Source organism: Ochotona princeps, chromosome 15 (assembly GCF_030435755.1).
Source record: "Ochotona princeps isolate mOchPri1 chromosome 15, mOchPri1.hap1, whole genome shotgun sequence".
NCBI lineage: Eukaryota > Metazoa > Chordata > Mammalia > Lagomorpha > Ochotonidae > Ochotona > Ochotona princeps.
In genome coordinates this window covers 21,485,446-21,506,710 of record NC_080846.1, presented here as the reverse complement: position 1 = coordinate 21,506,710, position 21,265 = coordinate 21,485,446, and the positions used below count along the sequence as shown (strand labels likewise).

At 44.8% G+C, this 21,265-nt stretch overlaps 2 protein-coding genes across 3 annotated transcripts in view; one reads left to right on the top strand and one right to left on the bottom strand.

Annotated features, from left to right (window-relative positions):
* XPOT (exportin for tRNA) overlaps positions 1 to 11,699 on the bottom strand; it is a 37,256-nt gene extending 25,557 nt beyond the window's left edge. Inside the window, exons 1-7 of one of the 2 annotated variants that reach the window (XM_058673636.1) lie at positions 11,421 to 11,699; positions 10,618 to 10,794; positions 8,470 to 8,603; positions 4,895 to 4,977; positions 1,814 to 1,870; positions 1,068 to 1,137; positions 191 to 409 (exon numbers count right to left, since the gene is read on the bottom strand). In XM_058673636.1, the coding sequence (XP_058529619.1) occupies positions 191 to 409; positions 1,068 to 1,137; positions 1,814 to 1,870; positions 4,895 to 4,977; positions 8,470 to 8,529 (489 nt within the window). In that variant the 5' untranslated portion in view covers positions 8,530 to 8,603; positions 10,618 to 10,794; positions 11,421 to 11,699. The remainder of the gene's footprint in view (positions 1 to 190; positions 410 to 1,067; positions 1,138 to 1,813; positions 1,871 to 4,894; positions 4,978 to 8,469; positions 8,604 to 10,617; positions 10,795 to 11,420) is intronic. The other variant, XM_058673635.1, reaches the window with a different exon arrangement.
* A 7,061-nt stretch (positions 11,700 to 18,760) lies between these two features.
* The window catches only part of C15H12orf56 (chromosome 15 C12orf56 homolog), a 72,295-nt gene continuing 69,790 nt past the window's right edge, over positions 18,761 to 21,265 (top strand). Inside the window, exon 1 of the mRNA XM_004582993.2 lies at positions 18,761 to 19,159. Within this exon, the coding sequence (XP_004583050.2) occupies positions 18,908 to 19,159 (252 nt within the window). The 5' untranslated portion in view covers positions 18,761 to 18,907. The remainder of the gene's footprint in view (positions 19,160 to 21,265) is intronic.

Below are 21,265 nucleotides of genomic sequence, written 5' to 3'. Positions count from 1 at the left end.
GAATGCAGGCGCTACAGCAGACAGTTTTACTTTATGCCACAATGCCAGTCCCATAATTATTCTAAAAAAAAAAAAAAAGTCCACCTCCAGGAAAAAAAAGAGGCTTCCTGTTCCTGTTCCTTTTATTGCTATGTCATTATTTCATATAAAATCTGTGCTAAAAACTGAAAATTAATGGGACACCACTTGCCTCAGACGTGTGAACCACGTCACGATCCACCAACTCTGAGTCTATTGCCATGAGGATTCGGAGGTATAGATCCACTCCCCTTGGATTGAGGTCCACAACTGAGAGAATGTCGAAAAAAAACTTGGGCCATTTAGTGAGATATTCTGTAACAAAAAGCAAGGCGAAGACTTGGGCTGCTTTATTTCGTATAAAGGTCTTCTCTGGTTGGGGATTCAGCATCTGACAAACAGAGAAAAGTTCCATGAAATTAAAGGTAAATTGCAAAGATTCAAAACACCGTTTTGTTTTCCTATTTATCATTAATAGGACAAAATGCCACACAACTTCAGTGTGGTTCACACTGCTGTGTAGCAGGATTGTTTCAAAGTTATCAAAGTACTTAAATGACAGGCTAGAAACAATCAGAGGAACCAAGGTTGTGATCGTTATAACTTGGACACCATTTTAATAGCTTTTATAATTTCTTCTACAAAAAAAAAAAAGTCTGTCTGCTTGATCTTTTAGGAAAACAACATTTACAGCAAGTTAACTGTTTTTATAGGTTGATATTAAAATTTGCTCCAAAACAGTGCTGTGAATAAAGCATCTTCCTGTCTTTAGGAAATGTCCCTGTGAGGCCGTCCAGAAGGGCTTACCTTAGTGAGATGAATGGAGAAGCAGTTTTCAACAAGTGAGAAAACTACATTCTACATACAAAGTTTCCACAATGTGTCACGGGCACAGGAAGTATGACAACATTGATTACTGACATGATTTTGCTTAGTGCTAAGTTTCCATCTACAAAATTAGCACTTGGGAAAAATGACAAAAATCTATGAGACAAAGCTATAAACTCTCGCAAATACAGAAATTTAAGGATCTAGTATTCTGACCTTACCTGAGCTTGAAGCCAAGACACAAGTGTCTCCCTAATTAGTTGTTGTTGAACAGTGGTTAATTCTGAATATCTGTTCAAAATAGAGAAGAAAAATAATAATGGTGTTTGTGGCTTTGTAAATGAACAGCTTTTTACAGATCTGAAAGAGAATATTTATCTAGCAATCAATTTCCTACAGTTTCCTAAAATAAACTGCTAGGGCCACTCTTCATAGCTGTAAAGGGCAGGGACGGGGTGGCAGGATAGGTACCAGCATTGACCTTCCTTTGTTTTGTGGTTTGGTTCACTCAAGACACAGGGAAGTAACGTTTCCATGAGCTGAGTTCTGTGCACTACAGAGAAATGAACAGCTAAAGGTCTTCACAGCAGGGACTCAAAGGAGAAACATTGTTAAGACACGGGTCAGAAACCAAAGCCCAGGCTGCACTTAGCTCTGTGAGGCTGTTAATGCAGAGAATTAGGTCCAGCATTGTTGCTGCACCTTGATTTTTTCCAAAAAAAAAAAAAAAAAAAAAAAAAAATTAAGTTCTACATTTTTGTTGCTGTAAAATGTCTAGCATTTTTATATGTAATTAACTGGCTGTTTTTAAAATACTTTGGGAAAAATTAAAACACAACTGTGTAACCTGGGAGGAACTGACATATGGGAGGTGAATTTACACTCTAGTGTTAATTTTTTCAAATGTAAAACTAAAAAAACCTGGCCCCCACACAAATCTGAGCCAAAATAGTGAGAAAAGTCTTACTTGTATTTGACTTGATGTTCTAGTACTTGAAAGCAGAAAAACTTTATGTGATCATCACTAAAAAAGAAAATTAGATAAGCAGAATGTGAGTAGGGGGAAACATATCAAAGGCAAAGGTAAAATATTAATGAGTAATATAATGGAAAAGTTTCTGATACTAGAGTTTTCTTTTGTTGCTACATAGTAATCTCACTTAATAATATACAATTCCTTTTTAAAAAGCTGAGAACTACAAATTTTTCCAAAACTATTATTCCCATGAAATTTGGCAAGTACAACAACCAAAACAAGGGCCCGGCATGGCAGCCTAGCAGCTAAAGTCCTCGCCTTGCACGCACTGGGATCCTATATGGGCGCCGATTCTAATCCCAGCAGCCTCGCTTCCTTTCCAGCTCCCTGCATGTTGCCTGGGAAAGCAGCCTTGGGACTCAGCAGCCATGCAGGAGACCTGGAAAAGGCTCCAGGCTCCTGACTTTGGATTAGCGCAGTCCAGACATTGTGGCCACTTGGGGAGTGAATCATTGGATGGAAGATTTTTCTCTGTCTCTCCTCCTCTCTGTATATCTGCCTTTCAAATAAAAAAAATAAATAAGTCTTAAAAAAAAAAAAACCACCAAAACATAAACAAATTGGATGTACCTTAAATATAGAAGTTTGTAAGTAGAAGGCACTGCCCCTAACTCTACATATTAGGGTTCCTGGGAAAATTCCTGAATTCCAAACAGAAGTAAGTGCTGTGGCAGCCACATCCAAGTAAGTTGAGCTACATGGACTGTCACTCCCACCTGCAAGACCTCAGTTCATATTAAAAACCAAATTACAGGCCCAGCGCAGTAACCTAGTGGCTAAAGTCCTTGCCTTGCACGTGCCAAGATCCCACATGAGTCCCATCAGCTCTGCTTCCCATCCACTTCCCTGCTTTAACCTGGGAAAGCAGTTGAGGACAGTCCAAAGCCTTGGGACCCTGCATTCATGCGGAAACCTGAAAGAAGCTCCTGGCTCCGCATAGGCTCAGCTCTGGTCACTGCAGCCACATGGGGAGTGAATCAGCAGACAGACATTCCTCTCTGTCTCTCCACCTCTCTGTATATCTGACTTTCCAATAAAAATAAATTAATCTTGAAAAAAAAAAAACCACCTAAATTGCAAGGATGCTGACTTTATATAGAACAGGTATAAAACCTAAGGCTTTGAATTACCCACTTCCAACTGTCTCCTGAGAGGCAATGTAGGGTTGCAGTGATCCAACTATACAAACTCTTGTCAAAATCCCTTCATAGGCCAACAACCTGTTCATCCAAGACATCTGGACTGGGCCAGGATTGTCATGAAGCAACTTTGCTGATGTAAAGGCAATTGTTCAAAGAATGGAATTGAATAGTTTAAAACTTTTTCAGGTTTTTAATTAGCCTTTCTATTTTATCATGGCTGACACTGAAGGCTTAACATAAGACCACAGTTTTCAACTCAAAAAGTAGCAGGCAGGTGCTGTAGTGTAGCAAGGTAAGCTGCCACTTAAGATGTCTGCATCCCATTACTGCAATGCCAGTTTGAGTTCTGGCTACCCTGTTTTGGTGTCAGCTTCATGCTAATGAATTCTGGGAAGCCGCAGATAATTGCCAAGTGCCTGGGCCCACGCCATCTGTGGGAGAGACCCAACAGTTCTGGCTCTTGACTTTGACCTCATTCATCCCTGACTACTGCAGGCATCTGAAGAACAAACAAGTAGGTGCAAGATCTCTCTACTGCTGCGTTCCTTCGAAGCAGACATATACATAAGAATAAACCACCCAATGTTTTAATTAACCAACCTCACCATGACAGCTGTACTTCTTTTATAAGAAAACAATATATTAATACTTATAAATAAATATATGCTATTTACAAATAATGATCATGATGGGACCTGCATTGTGGTGTAATGTGTCAAAACACCGGCATTCCATGAGGCCACTGGTTTGAGTACTGGTTGCTTTACTTCTCATCTAGTTCCCTGCTATTGTGTCTGGGGAAGCAGAAGCAAATGGCCCAAGTGTTTGGGCCCCTGCATCCACACAAGAGACCCAGCTGATGCTCTGGGCTACTGGCTTCAGACTGATGCGGCCCTGCGGGGAATAAACCAGTGGATGGAGCTCTCTTTCCCTATCTCTGTGATGAAATCTTTTTAAAAAAATATAACTTAAATGACTATGAGAGCTCCTATTTTTGTCCAAATCTAAGTTTTTTTTAAGATTTATTTTTATTGGAAAGCCCGATTTACAAAGAGAGGGAGAGACAGAAAGATTTTCCATCTGCTGGTTCACTCCCCAAGTGGCCGCAATAGCCAGAGCTGCACCAATCCAAAGCCAGGAGCCGCTTCTGGTTCTCCCAAGCGGATGCAGGGTCTCAAGGCTTTGTGCCATCGTCCACTGCTTTACCAAGCCATAATTTGAGCTGTATGGGACATAGAGCAGCCGGGATATGAATGGCCTTCATATGGGATCCCGGTGCACACAAAGTGAGGACTTTAGCTATTATGCTACCTAGCCGGGTCCCTAAATCAAATATTTTACAAAGAATTCACAGGGAGAATGTATGTCTATATGGACAGCTGACAGTCAGTATCAGCAGAAGATTCAAGCGACAGAGACAAGTATCTAAAAAACAAATGGACGACTTTGTATTCATTGTTCTTCAATCTGCTACAGTGTCCCAGCTGAAAATTGTAGAGGATAGACCCCGAGTGTGACTGACACTATAGGGGAATGCTCATGACACAGAGACAATATTCCCCTTATGTTGAAAGTAAGAATTGACACATATCACTGGTGATCACCTTGGTCCCAGACCTAAGGAGTTGATATTGCACTCTACTCCACCTGCAGTTTTCTGACAACCAAAGAACACTGGCAACAGATTGCTTTAAAATCAGCTCAGGAATGGCAAAGTTATTGATTCACTAGTTTCTCCATTTCTATATTGAACGAATAGCTTTCTAAACTTCTATGAAAACAGTTTCTAAATACAAGTAAATTTAATAGTTTTCCCATGTTTACAGAAATTTAAATTCTTCTAACAGCCTGTAAATTTTATTTCAATTACCTGTAAGTCCTCTGGGCTAGAGCTTCTGCACACACTTGCCAGGCATCTGGGGAAATCTTCAACTGCTCAAAATAGGCCAGAGCCTACAGAGGTAAATAAAAACCAAAAACAAACAAAAAAAGGACTTGAACAACTTGTACAACTTCAACATGCTACCAACAGTAAACAACATATTCTGAAAAATCAATGACTTTAATAGAAAACAGTTAAAATATCAAATTCAGGCTTCTAAATATGTGTAATTTAGGGATCACTCCAAGAAAAATAGATATAAATTCCATGAAGTGTGTAACACAAATCTGCTACCTTTTTTTTTTACTGCAAAGGGAAAAATATAAACACAGCCCACAGATGCCACTGGGTTATAGGCACTGAGATAATGTAAGAGCTGTGTTAAGCATCTTACCTATTACTGAGCTGTATGTATAAGTTATATTACAAAGAGCTTTCCCAACCACAAATTTGCTGTAAAACAGGATGACTGTAAGAGATAAATACATTGTGATCTACTAATGCAGAAAAGAATATTTCAGTTATTTAATTGTATCATATAAATTCCCTGAGAAAACAAGCTAACACTGGAATACAAGTACATGATATGAATTCTGGGAAAGTTACCAAACAAAAAGATCGAAGTGTAGGAAACATTTCTCACATTCTTGCTCATGAATTCGGGGCCTTATGATCAGAAGACTATATGCAGCAAAACGCAAGTGTACTGTTAACAAAATGCCCTGGCAGGCACTCCCCATGCCTTGCACCAGACGATGGGAAGAAGCGAGTTGCTTCCGCCACTCTATCCGACCAGCATGTTCCACTACATGCAAGTTTCACAAGTGATATGAGGAAATGGCAAAATAACATCAACAACTTGTTAGAAGCTTCACAAACAGCCAAGAAAACTAAGTTGCAAACACTGCTGGATGCCCAGTGTGATAGCTTAGTGGCTAAAATCCTTGCCCTGGAGGCACTGATGAGATCCCAGTTTGTATTCCGGCTGCTCCATTTCCCATCCAGCTCCCTGCTTGTAGCCTAGGAAAGCAACAGATGGCTCAAGGCCTTGGGACCCTGCACCCACATGGGAGATCCAGAAGAAGCTTCAGATGGGCTCAGCTCTGGCTATTGTGGCCAATTGTGAAGTGAATCAGTAGATGGAAGACCTTTCTCTGTCTCTACTTTTTTCTGTAAATCAGGCTTTCCAATAAAAATAAATAAATCTTTAAAAATATTTTATAAGAATCAATTCCTTTTTAAGATGCTGGGTTATTGGGCCTGGTTCTAATCCCAGAGACCCCACTTCCCATCCAGCTCCCTGCTTCTGGCCTGGGAAGGCAGTTGAGGATGGCCCAGGGTCTGGGGACGTTGCGCCCACGAGGGAGATCGGGAGGAAGCTCCTGGCTCCGAACTGACTTAGCTCCAGCCGTTGCAGCTGCTTGGGGAGTGAATCATCGGACGGAGGATCTTTCTCTCTGTCTCTCCTCCTCTCTGTATATCTACCTTTCCAATAAAAATAAAATAAATCTTAAAAAAAAAGATGCTGGGTTATTTTAAAACCATCATGTACCTATACAAATCTGATATAAAGTAAAAGAAACACTAAGCCATAGAGGAACCTGATTTCAGGTAATCAGTATTTTCTAAAACTGTGGTATCCCATTAGTTAACGATGAACAATAAACACAGTGATCCTGATCAGCAATTTGACAAAAAGGGTAAGAATACAGAGTGTCCTTTCCGGCCTTTTGTCCCAAGGCCAGGTACCATGGAAACCAGGAATTTTCTTTGTTTATGGAGAAACATCTTTGAGGGGAACCTTTAAAAGATACTTTCCCCACCATTGATATGGGTCTCTCTTTTTGCTTTTCCTCCTGCCACTATGGCAGTGGACTAGGGTCTTTTTACTTTTCCTCCTGCCACTATGGCAGGGGATAAGGGTCCTTTTCTATCTCAGAACCCCCTGTCGTCACTAGGACGGGAGTCTCCTTTCTTAGCTTTTCTAATAAATCTTACTTTAAAACTAAAAAAAAAAAATATGGAGTGTCAGAACACAATGCATCTAGCAGTTTTCTGTAACTTGCTGTAGCCATAGGTATAGAAAGACATACAAACTAGGTTAAAGTGAAAATTATTTTCCTCTTTGAGTTAAACAATCACCATATTTATACTTAAATGACTGTTTCCTGCCAATTAAATTGTACCAATAAATAAATAAATAAATTTTAAAAAAGAAAAAAAATGACTGTTTCCTGTATCATGTAATTTTACGAATGAGGGATTGGGTTTTGAAATGTGTTCTCAATGACTGCTCCCACAGAGAACTACTAAATGAAGGTGATTTTATGTATGAGTACCATCAAGCACTATCTTAAGTGTAAATGTGGTATGTAAGAAATATACTTGAGAGCTCCACTGCCCCCTTCAGCACAGAGCTCTTACAATCCTTAGAGTCCCCTGAATGTCTCATCATTTATGACAAGCCCCTGGATCATTCTAGTTTCATAAGCAAATGAGGTGACTTATGACAGGGCTCCAGGAAAGCTTTCATTAGAAGAAGCAAGCAATCATCATGTTGAACTTCCAGCCCATCACCAAGCTCCAGCACAGGCAGGGGGCCTGGGGATGGCGCGCTCCTGGTGGCTGAGAGGGCGGTGCAGCAGAGAAGGCAGAAGAGCCCAGGGCCCTTCCTGCGTGCCCTGCCTGTCCATCTCTTCCAGCTGGCTGCTCCAAAGTCATCCTTCATGACACACTGGTAATAAGTAAGTAAAGTTCTCTTGAGTGTCATGAGTCATAGTAGCAAATCATCCAACGTGAGGAAGGGCTCCCTAGAGCCCTTAGTTCATAGGCATCAGTAGTTCACAAGGGTCTGGACTTGTGAATGCATGTGAAGTGCGAATGTTAACCTTGCTTTGCTCATTTACACAAAGTATGCTCTGAAAAGAGAAAATGCCTCTTGTTCCACTCATCCCACTCTTTGGAATGTCTAATTTTCAGAAAATTTCAGGCCTATTCTTTAGATTCGTTCTATGGTTCAGCTATAGACATTATAATAATTTTAACAATTTGTACTTAATTGTTTACATTTACTTGAATATCCTAGTACCACATAATGGATTGCTGGTCATGTTATCATTCTACATAGGTGAAGACATGGCACATCATTAACGACTTATTTGTATGCCTGCCTAGACTAAGTCACATCGATGTTAACACAACTTGTACTAACGACCAAGCCAGGGCACACAAAAATAAAACATGCACGTGGGCCACAATGCAAACCCCTCTGGACAATCCTCCACGTTACTGCTTTTAAATAGTTAGAAATACTGACTGATGTGATGTCACATAAAGACTCACCTTCAATTATGTGAAATTTTAATACTTTTGTTCAACATACTGAACAGAAAATACATCACAAACTTACTGGGTTTTTTTTGTTTTTGTTTTTGTATTCAGGATACACTCACCTCTAATTTGTTTCAAATGACTTCTCATTAAATTGAACCTTTCTCATCATATACAGCTCTTATTCAAATCAGTAGTAACTCATGCCTTCAGAAACAACCAAACTAACTTACCCTTTGTCTGAAGTCTGAATCAGCATTTGGATTCAGCCCTAATAGAGCCTGTTCATCCATCCCTGCTGCTATACTTGGAGTTGTCGGGTTACAACAGGCGTGCCCTCTGATCCCAGAGAAGAAGCTATACACATCTGCAGACACACACAAAAGAGAAACAAAGTTGAAAGAAAACAATACTTGATAAATAAAACAGGTGCTTATCCAGAATGCTGAAACAAGCGGATAACATTGTACGAAACAGCTTACATCTTTAAAGAAAACCTTTTGAAATTTATCCAAACTACAACTTAAAGGAGACTCAGCCTCAGAAGAATGGGTCTTGCTAAGTACTCCACAAACACGTAACTTACAAAATTCTCCAGTAGTACGTAATTAAAGTGCTCCGGTTCTTACTCTTTAGAGCCTTCAGAAAACACAGAAAGTAATTATTTTCTACTTTAAATAGAACCATCTAATTTATGTGCTATTGTTACTTATTATCTCCAGTGCTCAAAAGTACAGCTGTATGAGGTAGACAAACCTAGATTATCTTATCGTATATATTAAAGTAATTTGCCTAGTTGCAGATATAACACCTATTTTTCTTTTAATGAGAATGCCAGAACACAGAGTTCAATATCTGTATTGGCCTGTTTATAAAATAAAAAGGAAGTCATGAGTGGAAAAATCAGTCCTTTGGCTTTGGAACAATGGGCTAGCTCTGCTGTTTACAGACCTCTCTCTTGCCAGTCTTTCCAAGGTTTAACAGATGCAAAAATTCAAAAATGACTTTGCTGCTTTTTTTTTGTTTATTTAAACTCTGGGAAGTAATCCATTTCTTCACAATAGAGGGTCTAAGAGGACATGAGGAGGCCCCAAAAGCGCTTACCATCTGGTAGGATGTACAAACCCGGACCAAATTCTATTAAGTCCTATGAGGTCTTGGCAACCTCCGGTGAGTTCTGGGGGCAGTTCTATAAATTACCGCAATCAAAGAGAAATTTCCATAGGTCAGGAGCCTGAGTGGGACCTGGGAGTCTTTTACAAGTGGTGAGGCCAGGACTAGTTCTAGAAGACAGGGCCCCACCAACCATGTGCTTTCTCTTCTCTCCAGCCTGCCAGAATAAATGCTGTCAGGATGAGAGCTGAGAGCCCTGCAGAGGGAAGCTTGGCCCCTTGGGGTTCATGGCACACCTGCAGACTACAGCAAGGCAGTGTACCTCTCCACTGACCTTAGCGTAAGGTGCCCACACAGGCACCCCAAAGCAGGAAGGCCTTTGATGCTGAACCACAGGGCACTTCTCCAGGGTCACTCTGTCTTTGCAAACATTGCTCTTTTCCTTACTTGGTTAACCCCTGCTTGTCCTTTATGATTCAACTTCGGGGAGACCTCTTTCAAGAATACTCCTTTGACCCCTGCTGCCCAACCCTCCCCAACTGGAGTGGACAGGCCTCCTAAGCACCTCCCTGTGGTCCCTGGCACTGTACTAGTTTTCTTTCATTAATTAACTTTAGGATAAGGACTGCCTCGAAAATATTCAGCAGTGCCCTTAGGAAGTAGAACATGAGTTCTGCATTTGGAAAGACCAGGGTTTGCATTCTAGTCTTGTCCTGTTTAATTGGGGCCACAAGGACAACTCAACAAGACCTGAGATGAGGTGGGAGGAGAAGGGGACTTACTACAAAATGGGAAACAGAACAGCTAATCAGGACGTTGCAAATGCGTAAAAGAGTTAAGGTATGCACAGCATGCTTAGCCCTCAAATGGCTTATTTATACCCGCCCGGGGGTGGGGGACCTGCCTGGGAGTATTACCTTCCAGGATAGCATTCTGAAAAGATGAGAAAACAACAAACGCAGGACCTCCCTGGCCCAAAATGACAAGAAAACCTGAGTTCCCCTGGAAGGGAAAAGCCCATACAGACAGAAAAGCCAGTCTGAGTGTCCGTGATGGCCAGAGTGGGAAGGGCCAGGTTGCTAGCATTAGGGACAAAACGACTTGGGCTTGATCCAGTCACCCTGAACCTAGAAGTGTGGCGCTTCAGGAACACTCAGCCAATCACCAAACTAAGGAAACAAACTCGTTACAGTTGTCAATAGCGTAGGAATCCCTACAGGGAACACAGCTGCACAACCACACGGAACGCAACGCGGTAGGTTACCTACATGTGCGCCAACAACCGCCCCACTCTTCCCGGGTGCCCAGCGACCCTGCCAAGACTCCTCCTGCAGCCGCTGACGCCGGTCAGGCACTCGCTGGGGTGCGGGGGAACTCCACCAACACAACTACTAACTTTCTCTGGAACCAGTTGGAGAAAATTCTTCCACACCTACCACCGAAGCCTGGTTCAAAAGCTAGGCGTTAGTTCATCTCCCCAGCCTTTGAACACCACGCTGCGTCGCTTTAATAAAACCTGACTCCTCCCTCTTTGCCCCCATCCCGTAGTAAGCACTAATTAACGCGTTCAAAAAGTACTCGTTTTTCTGGTTACGGAGAGACATCACGCCTTCTCCGGCATGACTGGGAGGAAGAGAACAGAAGGCATGGAGCGTCCTGCTGGAGGAATTACTACTACACAGAAGAAACCACTTATCCTCCTCCCCCCCCCCCCAGGCTGGGGTGGGGACCTTTATCAAGTGATCGATGGGTGGGAGGGAGGTGGTCCCTTCCACCCCCCCACCCCCCCCCCCCCGGCCATGCCGGCCCGGTCCCCATCCTTCCCCCACCCCGCCAAAGGAAGCCTCGTGGCAACTCGGGTGATGAAACACCAGGCAACGGGCGGCCGTGGCTCGCACCCGCCCCCACCTGGTCCGCCAGGCCCCGGGCGGCACCGCCATGGAGGGTCTCCCCGGCCTGCACCCCATCCCGGGCCGTCGGGGGCTCCCCTTCCCCGGGGCAGGGCCGCACCGGCCAACTTCCTCGCAAGCCCCCGCCTCCCGCCGCCGCCACCCCGAGCGCCTCGAGTCACCTTCCCGATCACTCCATCTCGTCCTCCCGCCTGCAATGCCCAGGGCCGCTGAGCCGGGCCGAGCGGCGCTGCACGCCGGGAGCAGGAGGAGCGGCCCTCGTCCCGGTCGCCGCACTCCACCGCCACGACCGCAAGAGCTAACGCCGGGGAGCGAGCTGGCCGCGGCCGCGCGCCTCGCCGCGTCGCCGGGCAGGCCAGCGAGCGAGCGGGCGGGCGGAGTCGGCGCCCCACCAAAGCAGAGAGCGCGAGGGCCGGCGGACGCCGCCGCTGAGTCAGCCGGAGGCGCGCTCCCCGCCTCGGTGCCGCGCCGGCCAGCGTTGGCTGCCTCAGGAAGAGAGTGCGACGGCAGCCCGCGGGGCTGGGGCGCGGGGACTACAACTCCCGGCGTGCAGCGGGCAGGAGGCGCTTCCGGGCGGCGTGGTCGCCGCGCCTGTGTGGCGCACGCGGAGACGAGGCTTCCGGCCGTCCACCGGCTGGGAGAGTCGCGAGGTCCGGTGGCCTTGGCGCGGTCCGCGAAGGTTTCGTGCCGGTAGGTTAGAGAACTGAGTTTCCGAAATGAAGGCTGACGTGATTCCCAGCACGTGTGTGAGGCAACTGTTGAATTACATTTATGGGGTGCCGCCGCTTGACCCGAGTTCCTGGGTTCCGCTGAGGGCTGACGAGTTTTTAAAATTCATTTTAAATTGTCCTGGACAGGGAAGCGTTTACTCAATATTAGGTCTCCTTGGAGATTATCCGGTGTGAGTACAGACCAGGATACAGCCAGAGGCTACCGTAAACAACCACAAAATTTGGGGTCAGAAAGAAGTAGAATGAAATTAATTAACAGCCACATTTATTTAGTGACTCGTTCGTGCAGGACAATGCGTTAGGCAATTCATCATAAAATTTTTTTTGTCGTTTTTGCATCACATGTCATATTTTAAGTGAAGATTTGTTTTTATTTGAATGACAGCTTTTGCAAAGAAAGGAGATAAAGGTCTTCTAGATGCTGGTTCACTCCCTAACTGGCCACCGTCTGAGCTGAGCTGGTCCCAAACTGGGAACTTTTTCCTGCTGCCACGTGCGTGCACGGGCCCAAGGATTTGGGCTGTCCTCTACTGCTTTCCCAGGCCATCAGTGGGGCAGCTGGGGCACGAACTGGTGCCATAGAGCAGAAGACTAGCATGCTCTGCCGCTGCAGCTCCCTCATCCCTCCCAATGTCTGATTCACTGGTGAACAGCTTGGGCTGGGATTCCTGTGCTTGCTTTCTGGTGAACACCAGGGCCAGTCTGTGGTTACAACTCAGAAAATAAATTGCATGAGCGACTGTCTTGACTGTCAGTGAATGCTGTGGGGCCTCAGCATTCATCCTGGTCCCAGTGGAGCTGCACTGTGCAGTATATTCAGCTTATTACCCTGTCTCAAAAGAATTCAGTCTTTTTTTGTTAAAGATTTATTTACTTTTGTTGGGAAGTCAGTTTTACAGAGAAAAGGAGAGACAGAAAGATCTTCCATTTACTGGTACACTCCCCAAGTGGCCACAAGGGCTGGAACTGAGCCGATCTAAAGCTAGGAGTTTCTGGACCATCCTCCTCTGCTTTCCTAGCTCACAGGTAGGGAGCTGGATGGGAAGTGGAGCAGCGGGGATTCAAACCCAGTCCCACCTATATGGGATCCCAGAACATGCCAAGTGAGGGCTTTGGCCACTAGTCCAAGAATTAAGTCTTAGGGGTTGTAACTGTCCTCACCCTTGCTTTTTTCATTTGTAAATTGATTTGATAATACTTCTTCATATGCAAAGTTTACACTTTACCTAGTGTTCCACAGCTTTAATGACATTGGTCTTTCCAATGGGGCTGGCATTGTCGCATTGCGGGTAAAGCCACTTGCTGCAGCACTGGCATCCGTATCCACTTTGTGTCTCACTCAACTTCTGACCCAGCCTCTTGTCAGTGACCTGGAAAAGCAATACAAGCTGGTCGAAGTACAGGAGTCCCTGCACCTGCGTGGGAGATCCAGGTGAAGCTCCTGGCTTCTGGCTTTGGATCAGCTCAGCTCTGCCATTGCAGCCACCTGGAGAGTGAACCAGCAGATGGCAGATCTTTGTGTATCTCATTCTCTCTGTAGATCTGCCTTTCCAGTAAAAATAAATCCTTTTCAAAAAATAAGGAAGTATTTGGATAGAACTGAAAAAGTTATTATTACCTCTGAAAGTGGCGTTAAATTTGACCATTCCATATCCAGTCCATAAAGGGATGTGCAATTTCTCAACTGAAATCAATGTAAAATGTCAGTATCAAAATACTGATCACATGCCATTGTTGCTGTTTTAATGTAAGGCATGCCTGTTTGCATGTGGCAATACTTTTATATGTTATTTATCAATATTTTGGAGCATCTGTTGTGTGCCATGCAGTTATTTTTATTGGGAAGGTAGATTTTTACAGAGAGAAGAAGAGACAAAGATTTTCCATCTGCTGGTTCACTCCCCAAATGACTGCAGTGGTTGGAACTCAGCTGATCCTGTCAGCTCTTCCACATGGGTGCAGGGTCCCAAGGCTTTGGGTCATCCCCTACTACTTTCCCAGAAAATAAGCAGGGAGCTGGATCAGAAGTGGAGGCGCCAAGACATGAACCAGTTCTTGAATGGGCTGCTAGTGATTGTGGGCAGAGAATTGGCCAATTAAGCCATGGCACTGGCCCCTGATTGTTTATTCTGAGAACAGTGAAGAGAGGAAGATGCTATCATTTCCATTTTCTAGTTGAGAACTCTGAAGTGTGTAGAAGTAGCTGATTGGGGTTCCAACAGCCAGAGTTTGACTCTAGTGCAGGGGTGGGGTATATCCTGCCTCTGGGCCCTATTCATGCCTGGTACTTCTACGCTAACAGCAGGTGGGATTGAGAATTCAATAAACCTAGAGCTCGCTAATTTTCCAGTTGATTATTCCGTGTAGTCCGCAAGTGATGTAAAGATCTGGATGACTCCTGGCAGGAAAAAGGTGCCCCACCCCTGTTGCAGAGTCTGTGCTGTTAACCCTGGTCTCAAAAGGAGCTGCTAAGATGGATGACATTGTAGAAGAGCAGTGTAAGTTCCTCATCTTATAAATACACTCTGTTTTGTTTAAATAAACTTCTCTTTGTTTCTGTCAACATGCCTCTTTTCTTTCAGCCTCCAAGAATCCCAGTAGATAGCAAACGTATTTATTCCATCCTATTAGTCTATTGTTTTTGAAGATTTTATTTATTTTTATTGGAAAGGCAGATTTATAGAGAGAAGGAGATATAGAAAGATCTTCCATCTGCTTGTTCACTTCCCAAATGACCAAAATGGCTGGAGCTGAGCCAGTCCAAAGCCACGAGCCAGGAGCTTCTTCCGAGTCTCCCACGTGGGTGCAGGGTCCCAAGGCATTGGACCCTCCTCTGCTACTTTTTTTTCGGGTCATAATTGGAGCTGGATGGAAACTGGGCAGTCGGGATGCTGGTTCTTGGGGGTGGAGGATTAGCCAGCTGAGCCAATGCTCTGTCCCCTCATATCATTCTTTCATTGTATCATTATTTATAAGTGAGGAAACCAAAGTGGATCTGCTTTAAATAGCGTGTCTGGCTGGTGAACGGTTGATTATAACCTGGGCCTTTTTGTCTCCGGTACACCACGTGTACTGCCTACTCTTCTTACTCCTTCTCTTCACTTTTTGTCAGCGATGTTTTATTCCCAAGTCACTCTGTTAAAACATTGTGACCACTTTCATTCATTCATTCATTTCATTTTCTCTGTTGGCTATTTCCTTTCTCTCTGAAATTCTCTTGATTTCTGACTCTGTATTCTCAAGCTTCTGTTACTTTTAAGCGCTCCTCTTTGTCTTTTTCATCACATACTTTTACTCTCTTGGTCCGTCTGATCTTAGGCATCTGCTTCTTTTTTGTCTCCATTTACCCCTTCTGAAGTTACCTATTTCTGCAGTTTCAATATTCAATTCTCGGAAAATGCCTTCTGGTTCTATATTTTTGTTTCCAGTGATCTGTACTCCTGTTTAATTTGTACTCGCAACTCTTAGCAACTGTAATGGACAAGTTCATATACCTCCAAAATTCGTATGTCAAAATCCTGATCCCAGTACAATGGCATTGGAGGTGAGGGGGGGTGTGGGAGGTAATTAAGCAATGAAGTAGAGCCCTCCTGAATGGAATTAGTGTCCTTAGGAAAGGTGAAACGATGGCTATCTTTCTTTTTGCCATGTGACAGCACGAGGAAAAGAAAGCTCTTTGCAAACCAGGAAGCAGGGCCTTAAGTAGACGGTGGCTCTGTTAGCACCATGATTTCCTAGCAGAGAAGAAATAGGTGAGGTGTGCTGTGTATGTTGGTCCAAGTTCAGTCATCAGAATGTTTTTTATAGAGGAAGTATGGGTATGTTGTAAGAAGCCCACAGAGGAAAAATAGGGCATTGGAGCATTAGCCAAAGAACATACTTTTTTTTTAGAAATTCAAGTTATTGGGCCCGGCACAGTGGCCTAGCGGCTAAAGTCCTCGCCTTGAACGCCCCGGGATCCCATATGGGCGCCGGTTCTAATCCCGGCAGCTCCACTTCCTATCTAACTCCCTGCTGTGGCCTGGGAAAGCAGGCAAGGACGACCCAAAGCCTTGGGATCCTGCACCCACGTGGGAAACCCAGAAGAGGTACCTGGCTTTGGATACTCTCAGGTCCAGCTGATGCGGTGTTTTAGGGAGTGAACCATGGGATGAAAGATTTTTCTGTCCCTTCCCTCTGTGCAAATCAGACTTTCTATTTAAAAATTTTTAAGTCTTTTTAAAAAAAGTATTCACAGTAAATATTTAAACATTTATAACAAAGAGCAACCAGAAGACATACACCCATTATGATGTCTAACATCACGAAAATAACTTGAATTTATTTTAAGATTTATTTATTTTTATTGCAAGGTCAGATCTACAGAGAGAGGAGGAGAGACAGAGAGGCAGATCTTCCATCCAATGATTCACTCCCCAAGTGAGTGCAGCGGCTGGTTCTGTGCAGATCCGAAGCTAGGAACCAGGAACCTCTTCCGGGTCTCCCATGCGGGTGCAGGGTCCCAGTGCTCTGGGCCGTCCTCGACTGCTTTTCCAGGTCACCAGCAGGGAGCTGGATGGGAAGTGGAGCTGCCGGGATTAGAAGCTGTGCACGTACGGGATCATGGCGCGTACAAAGTGAGAACTTGAGCCACTAGGCTACCACACCAAGCTCTGTGAATACATTTTTAAAAGATTTTCTTATTTGAAAGGCAGAGTTAGAGGAAGAGAGAGAGAGATACCCTCAAAATTAATCCTTTGAGTTTGGTGCTAGTAGCCCTGTCCACAGATGGAAGAACTGAAGCGTACAGCAGCTTTCCCGAGACTGGGAGAGCTGGAATTTGAACTGAGGTCTTCTGGCTCTGCAGTTCTATGGGCATAACTACTTTCCTTTCACCTTAGTTGAATTGGTCATTTGTGAATGCAAGACTGCTCATTCTGGTTGAAGTCAAGGAAAATGCCTTGGGAATTAGTTTCAGGTAAATAAGCTTTCATTTCTTTTGGGAGCCGTGTCAAGAAACATAGGCTAGGTGCTGGGTTGTGTGGGACCTGTACCAAATGTGGGACTTAAAGAAGTTAGTGCCTCTCAGTCTGTTTGGGTGAACTATTCATGTGAAGCTTTCGAAAAGAAAAGGAAACAATACTCCACGTCTCTACCGTGCTTATTGAGTTCATAATTTATGACAGTTGTTCCTACACCAACTCCTGGAGGGAGGCCGGGCAACAGTGGTGGTTCTGTGTTATAGACGATGAGATGGAGGCTCAGAGAGGTTCAGTGACTCACCCCAAAAATCCCAAAAGTCAGTAAGTAACAGGGTGACATGCTGCCAGATTCAAACCCAGTGTTCCTCGCATTCCATGCAATCCCTTTCCTGCAGTCTAAACTTCACTGTGATCCTGGCAACAGTGTAGAACATGGAATGCCTGGAAACTGTGACTCTTTCCCCTCTGTGTGCCCCAAAGTTAAAAGTTCAGCTGTTGTCACGTTAGCCACCAATCCCTGTGTTAGGTATTCTTTGTGTGCCCTATTCTAACATTTGTTACGTTTTTTACCCTTGTCACCAAAAATGTATTCCTGAGGGGCTTCCTGACTGATAGGTTAGCTGTCTGACTTTCCAGATCCTGGTCTGGCCCTTCTTTTTCTCTTGGTCCTGTGAAATGGGTGTGCAACAGGAAGCTGGAGAGACCCACTAGCAACCTCCCGGTACTGGAGCCTCTCGTCCCACTTCTGGGACTGTCATTTGTCTCTCAGGTGTTCTTGTCGGGTGAGGCTGTTCTACAGAGAGGAAAGGCCTTTTGCCTTCCTCTTGCTTTGAAGCAGTAGTGAGGAATCGTTTTCAGAGGAAATACTCATGCAGCTTCCTTTACCAGTGAAGCTTGGGGGATGAGATGCATGTAGCTTTGATTGGGTTCTAAGAAAATGCTGAACGTGGAGCCATTTCAGATTTTGCCAGCAGGTGGCACCTCTCTCCTTGTGCACCAAACAGTCTCTCCAAGAAAAATAGTGTCTTGACATTGTTTACGACCTGCAGTACACAATAGTAAGGAATAGAGAAAAGGGGAATATAAATTACAATGAACAATGTATCATTTGATTCAGGGTGTGGGTTGCTGGAGCAATGCTATGTTTTCCATGATCAGGTCTTTGGGTGAGGAAAGGAGGAGGATGGGAGATAAATGGCTTTCTAGGACTTGAAATAAAACATAAACCCTCACCTAGACAAGTTTCTGTGGTGCTTTTCTCATCTCTCTTAACTAACATGTGAATGGTCCTGGCCAGTGGAAAGCTCAGCGATACTCTTTGTAGTCTCAGGGCTGTGTGAACAGCGTTCAGCAGCCTATCAGCTTCAGCTTTTCAAGATCCCCACCTCCCCGGCTGCTTCATCCTACCTGGATTGTCCCAGGCCTGGGTACACAGCACTAGAGAAGTAGACCAGGCAATGCTGTACCGAAATGCTGAATCAGTGTCTTAATAGGGCTCTAAGGTTGTTTAAAAAAAAAAAATACACCATTAAATCCGCTCTCTTTCAAGTTTCTTTCTTAAGAGACCACAGTAAAACTGACTTCCTTTATCAATAAAATTGGTGTAGGATAGGACTCCCCAGCAGTTGCAGAAGGCTAGAGCGGGGGGGAGGGATGGGCCACGCTGGGAGCGCCCCTAAAGTACCAGCCCTTCGAAGGGCACCCTGTGGGCATTAGCTCAGGTGCCCATCAGCCTGGCCCTTAAGGAGCCAGATTTTGCCCCGCCCACTAGTGTGCGGGTAGACACTTTGGGGGCGGAACCCCCTCAAGTTGAGCCAGGCTCTGTCCCCGCCCAGGGCAGACGTGCGGTATTGTGGCGGCGGGGATTCCACTGTGGGTTCCATAGCATTGTGGGGTGGAGGCGGGCGGACCTGGGGGCCCTTCTCCCCGGGCACTCGTCCCGGCGGGCGCCGGAGCATGGCCAGCCCTGCACAGTCCGGCTTTCCCGCGCGCACTAACAGCCGCCTGGACGCGTTCCTCCGGAGGCATCTGGCGCCCAAGGACTACGATGCCATCCGCGCTTACGAGTCTTGCATCGTGGTGTCCAACTGGGAGAACCACACCTTCAAGTACGTGGTGCTCAGCGACCGTCTCATCTACCTGACCGAGAACCCTCCCAAGTCCATCCGGCGGGCTGTGGCGCTGCGAGACGTAGTGGCCATTGAACTGGTGAGGCACTCGGGCGGGCTGGGGTGTGCAGGGAGAACCTTGGTCGAGAGCCCCAAAGTCCCGACCCTCGCGTATCCTCTCCTCTCTCATTTCCCTGTGGCCACCCAGGCACCCGGGAAAGCTTGTGTTCATAATAAAGAGATTTTCAGGGCTACAAATCTGAGAAAGTGGCTTCCTTTCAAAAATACACTTTGAAGTCACTCCTTTGTTCAGTGAGGACTTGATCTGTGTGGGTACTGTGTGCTGTGCCAAGGATAGGGAAAAAACCAAAACAACTTAGAAAACGATAAGGACCCCTTTCCTGGAAGTGTGAGTTAGGTGGGGGCGGAGGCAGACAGTTAACATTAATGCAAATAAATACCATGAGTTTCGCACTTCTACGCCCTGTATACTTTTTTTTTCGTTTTTAGTCCCACGCGTTTTGTCTGAGTGCCAAGCAAGAATGAATGAGCAAACGAATGCGTGTGCTTGCTTTCATGAGAAGTGCATGGGCTGGCTTATCTGGTGGGTTCAGGGCACGCCGGGACCCCTGGAAGGGAGAGTGCAAACTTGCAAAAGAGAATCTGGCACAGCCTGCCTTGGCCCCATTCAGTTAGCTGGTACTGTGTCCTCCAGGAATAGATGCACTTTGTAAACCAGCAACAGATTGGAAGCACAGCCTCCTCCAATGACTGCTTTTCCCCGCTGACTCCTTTTGTCTGAGCAGCTCTCCAGTTCTTCCGTTTTTCCCCTAGGGACAGTCGTCTAGCCTCTCTCTTCCCTTGCTAGACTCCCCATCTGTAAAAGGAGCAGTTTTTCTAGAGAGAATTATTACTTGTTTTGAATGTGTCTGTAAGAAATGAAAAAATACTAAATGGACAGTAAGATATTTTATATTCAAATATATCTGAGGAGTAATATCACTACAAATGTATTTGCTTCTCTTTTTTTGAGTAAAAATTAGAAACAGAAGTTTAACTCTTTGGTTACTACCACTATTTCCATTATTTTGAACTAAAATTTAAAAATATTAAATTTCTTTTACCAGATTTTTTTTTGTTTTTAAAGATTTATTTGTTTTTAAAGATTTATTTGTTTTTATTGAAAAGGCCGATTTTACAGAGAAGGAGATAACAGAGAAAAAGATTTTCTTTTTTTTTTTTTTTAAAGATTTATTCATTGTATTACAGACAGATATACAGAGAGGAGGAGAGACAGAGAGGGAGATCTTCCGTCCGATGATTCACTCCCCAAGTGAGCCACAACGGGCTGGTTCTGTGCCGATCCGAAGCCGGGAACCTGGAACCTCTTTCAGGTCTCCCACCCGGCTGCAGGGTCCCAGTGCATTGGACCGTCCTCGACTGCCCTCCCAGGCCACAAGCAGGGAGCTGGATGGGAAGTGGAGCTGCCGGGATTAGAACCGGCGCCCATATGGGATCCCGGGGCGTTCAAGGCGAGAACTTTAGCCGCTAGGCCACGGTGCCGGGCCCGAAAAAGATTTTCCATCCACTGGTTCACTCCCCAGGTTGCCACAAGGGCCAGAGCTGAGACGATCCAAAGCCAGGAGCTTCTTCCAGGTCTCCCATGCAGGTGTAGGGAACCAAGGCTCTGGGCCATCCTCTGCTGCTTTTTCAGGCCGCAAGCAGGGAGCTGAATGGGAAGTGGAGCAGTCGGTGCCCATATGGGATCCTAGGGCATGCAAACAAGTATTTAGCTAATGAGCCACTGCACCAATTCCTTACCATATGAAAAAAATTAAGAAAACCTTACATACTCAGCATTTTCTGCTGTTTTCAGTGTAAGCATTTATTATTTTGGCAAAAAGTGATGCTAAGATATTGTTAGTCCCCTCAAAAAGAGACGGTATACCTATTTCAGTGATACTTATCTTTCTTTTCAAGCTGCCAGGAGCTGAAACGTGTGATAAAACTCAATTGATTAACACTGAACCAAGATTCCTACGAAGAGGCATAGTGATTTACTTGGTAATGCCTTTTTGTTTGTTTGTTTATTACAACATATAGAGGAATGTATAATGTCCTTAAATGCAATGAAGAACTCTGAGATGACAACATTACTGAAATAAATGTTCATCTTGCACAGGTAGTTTAACTTTGGAAGTTATGG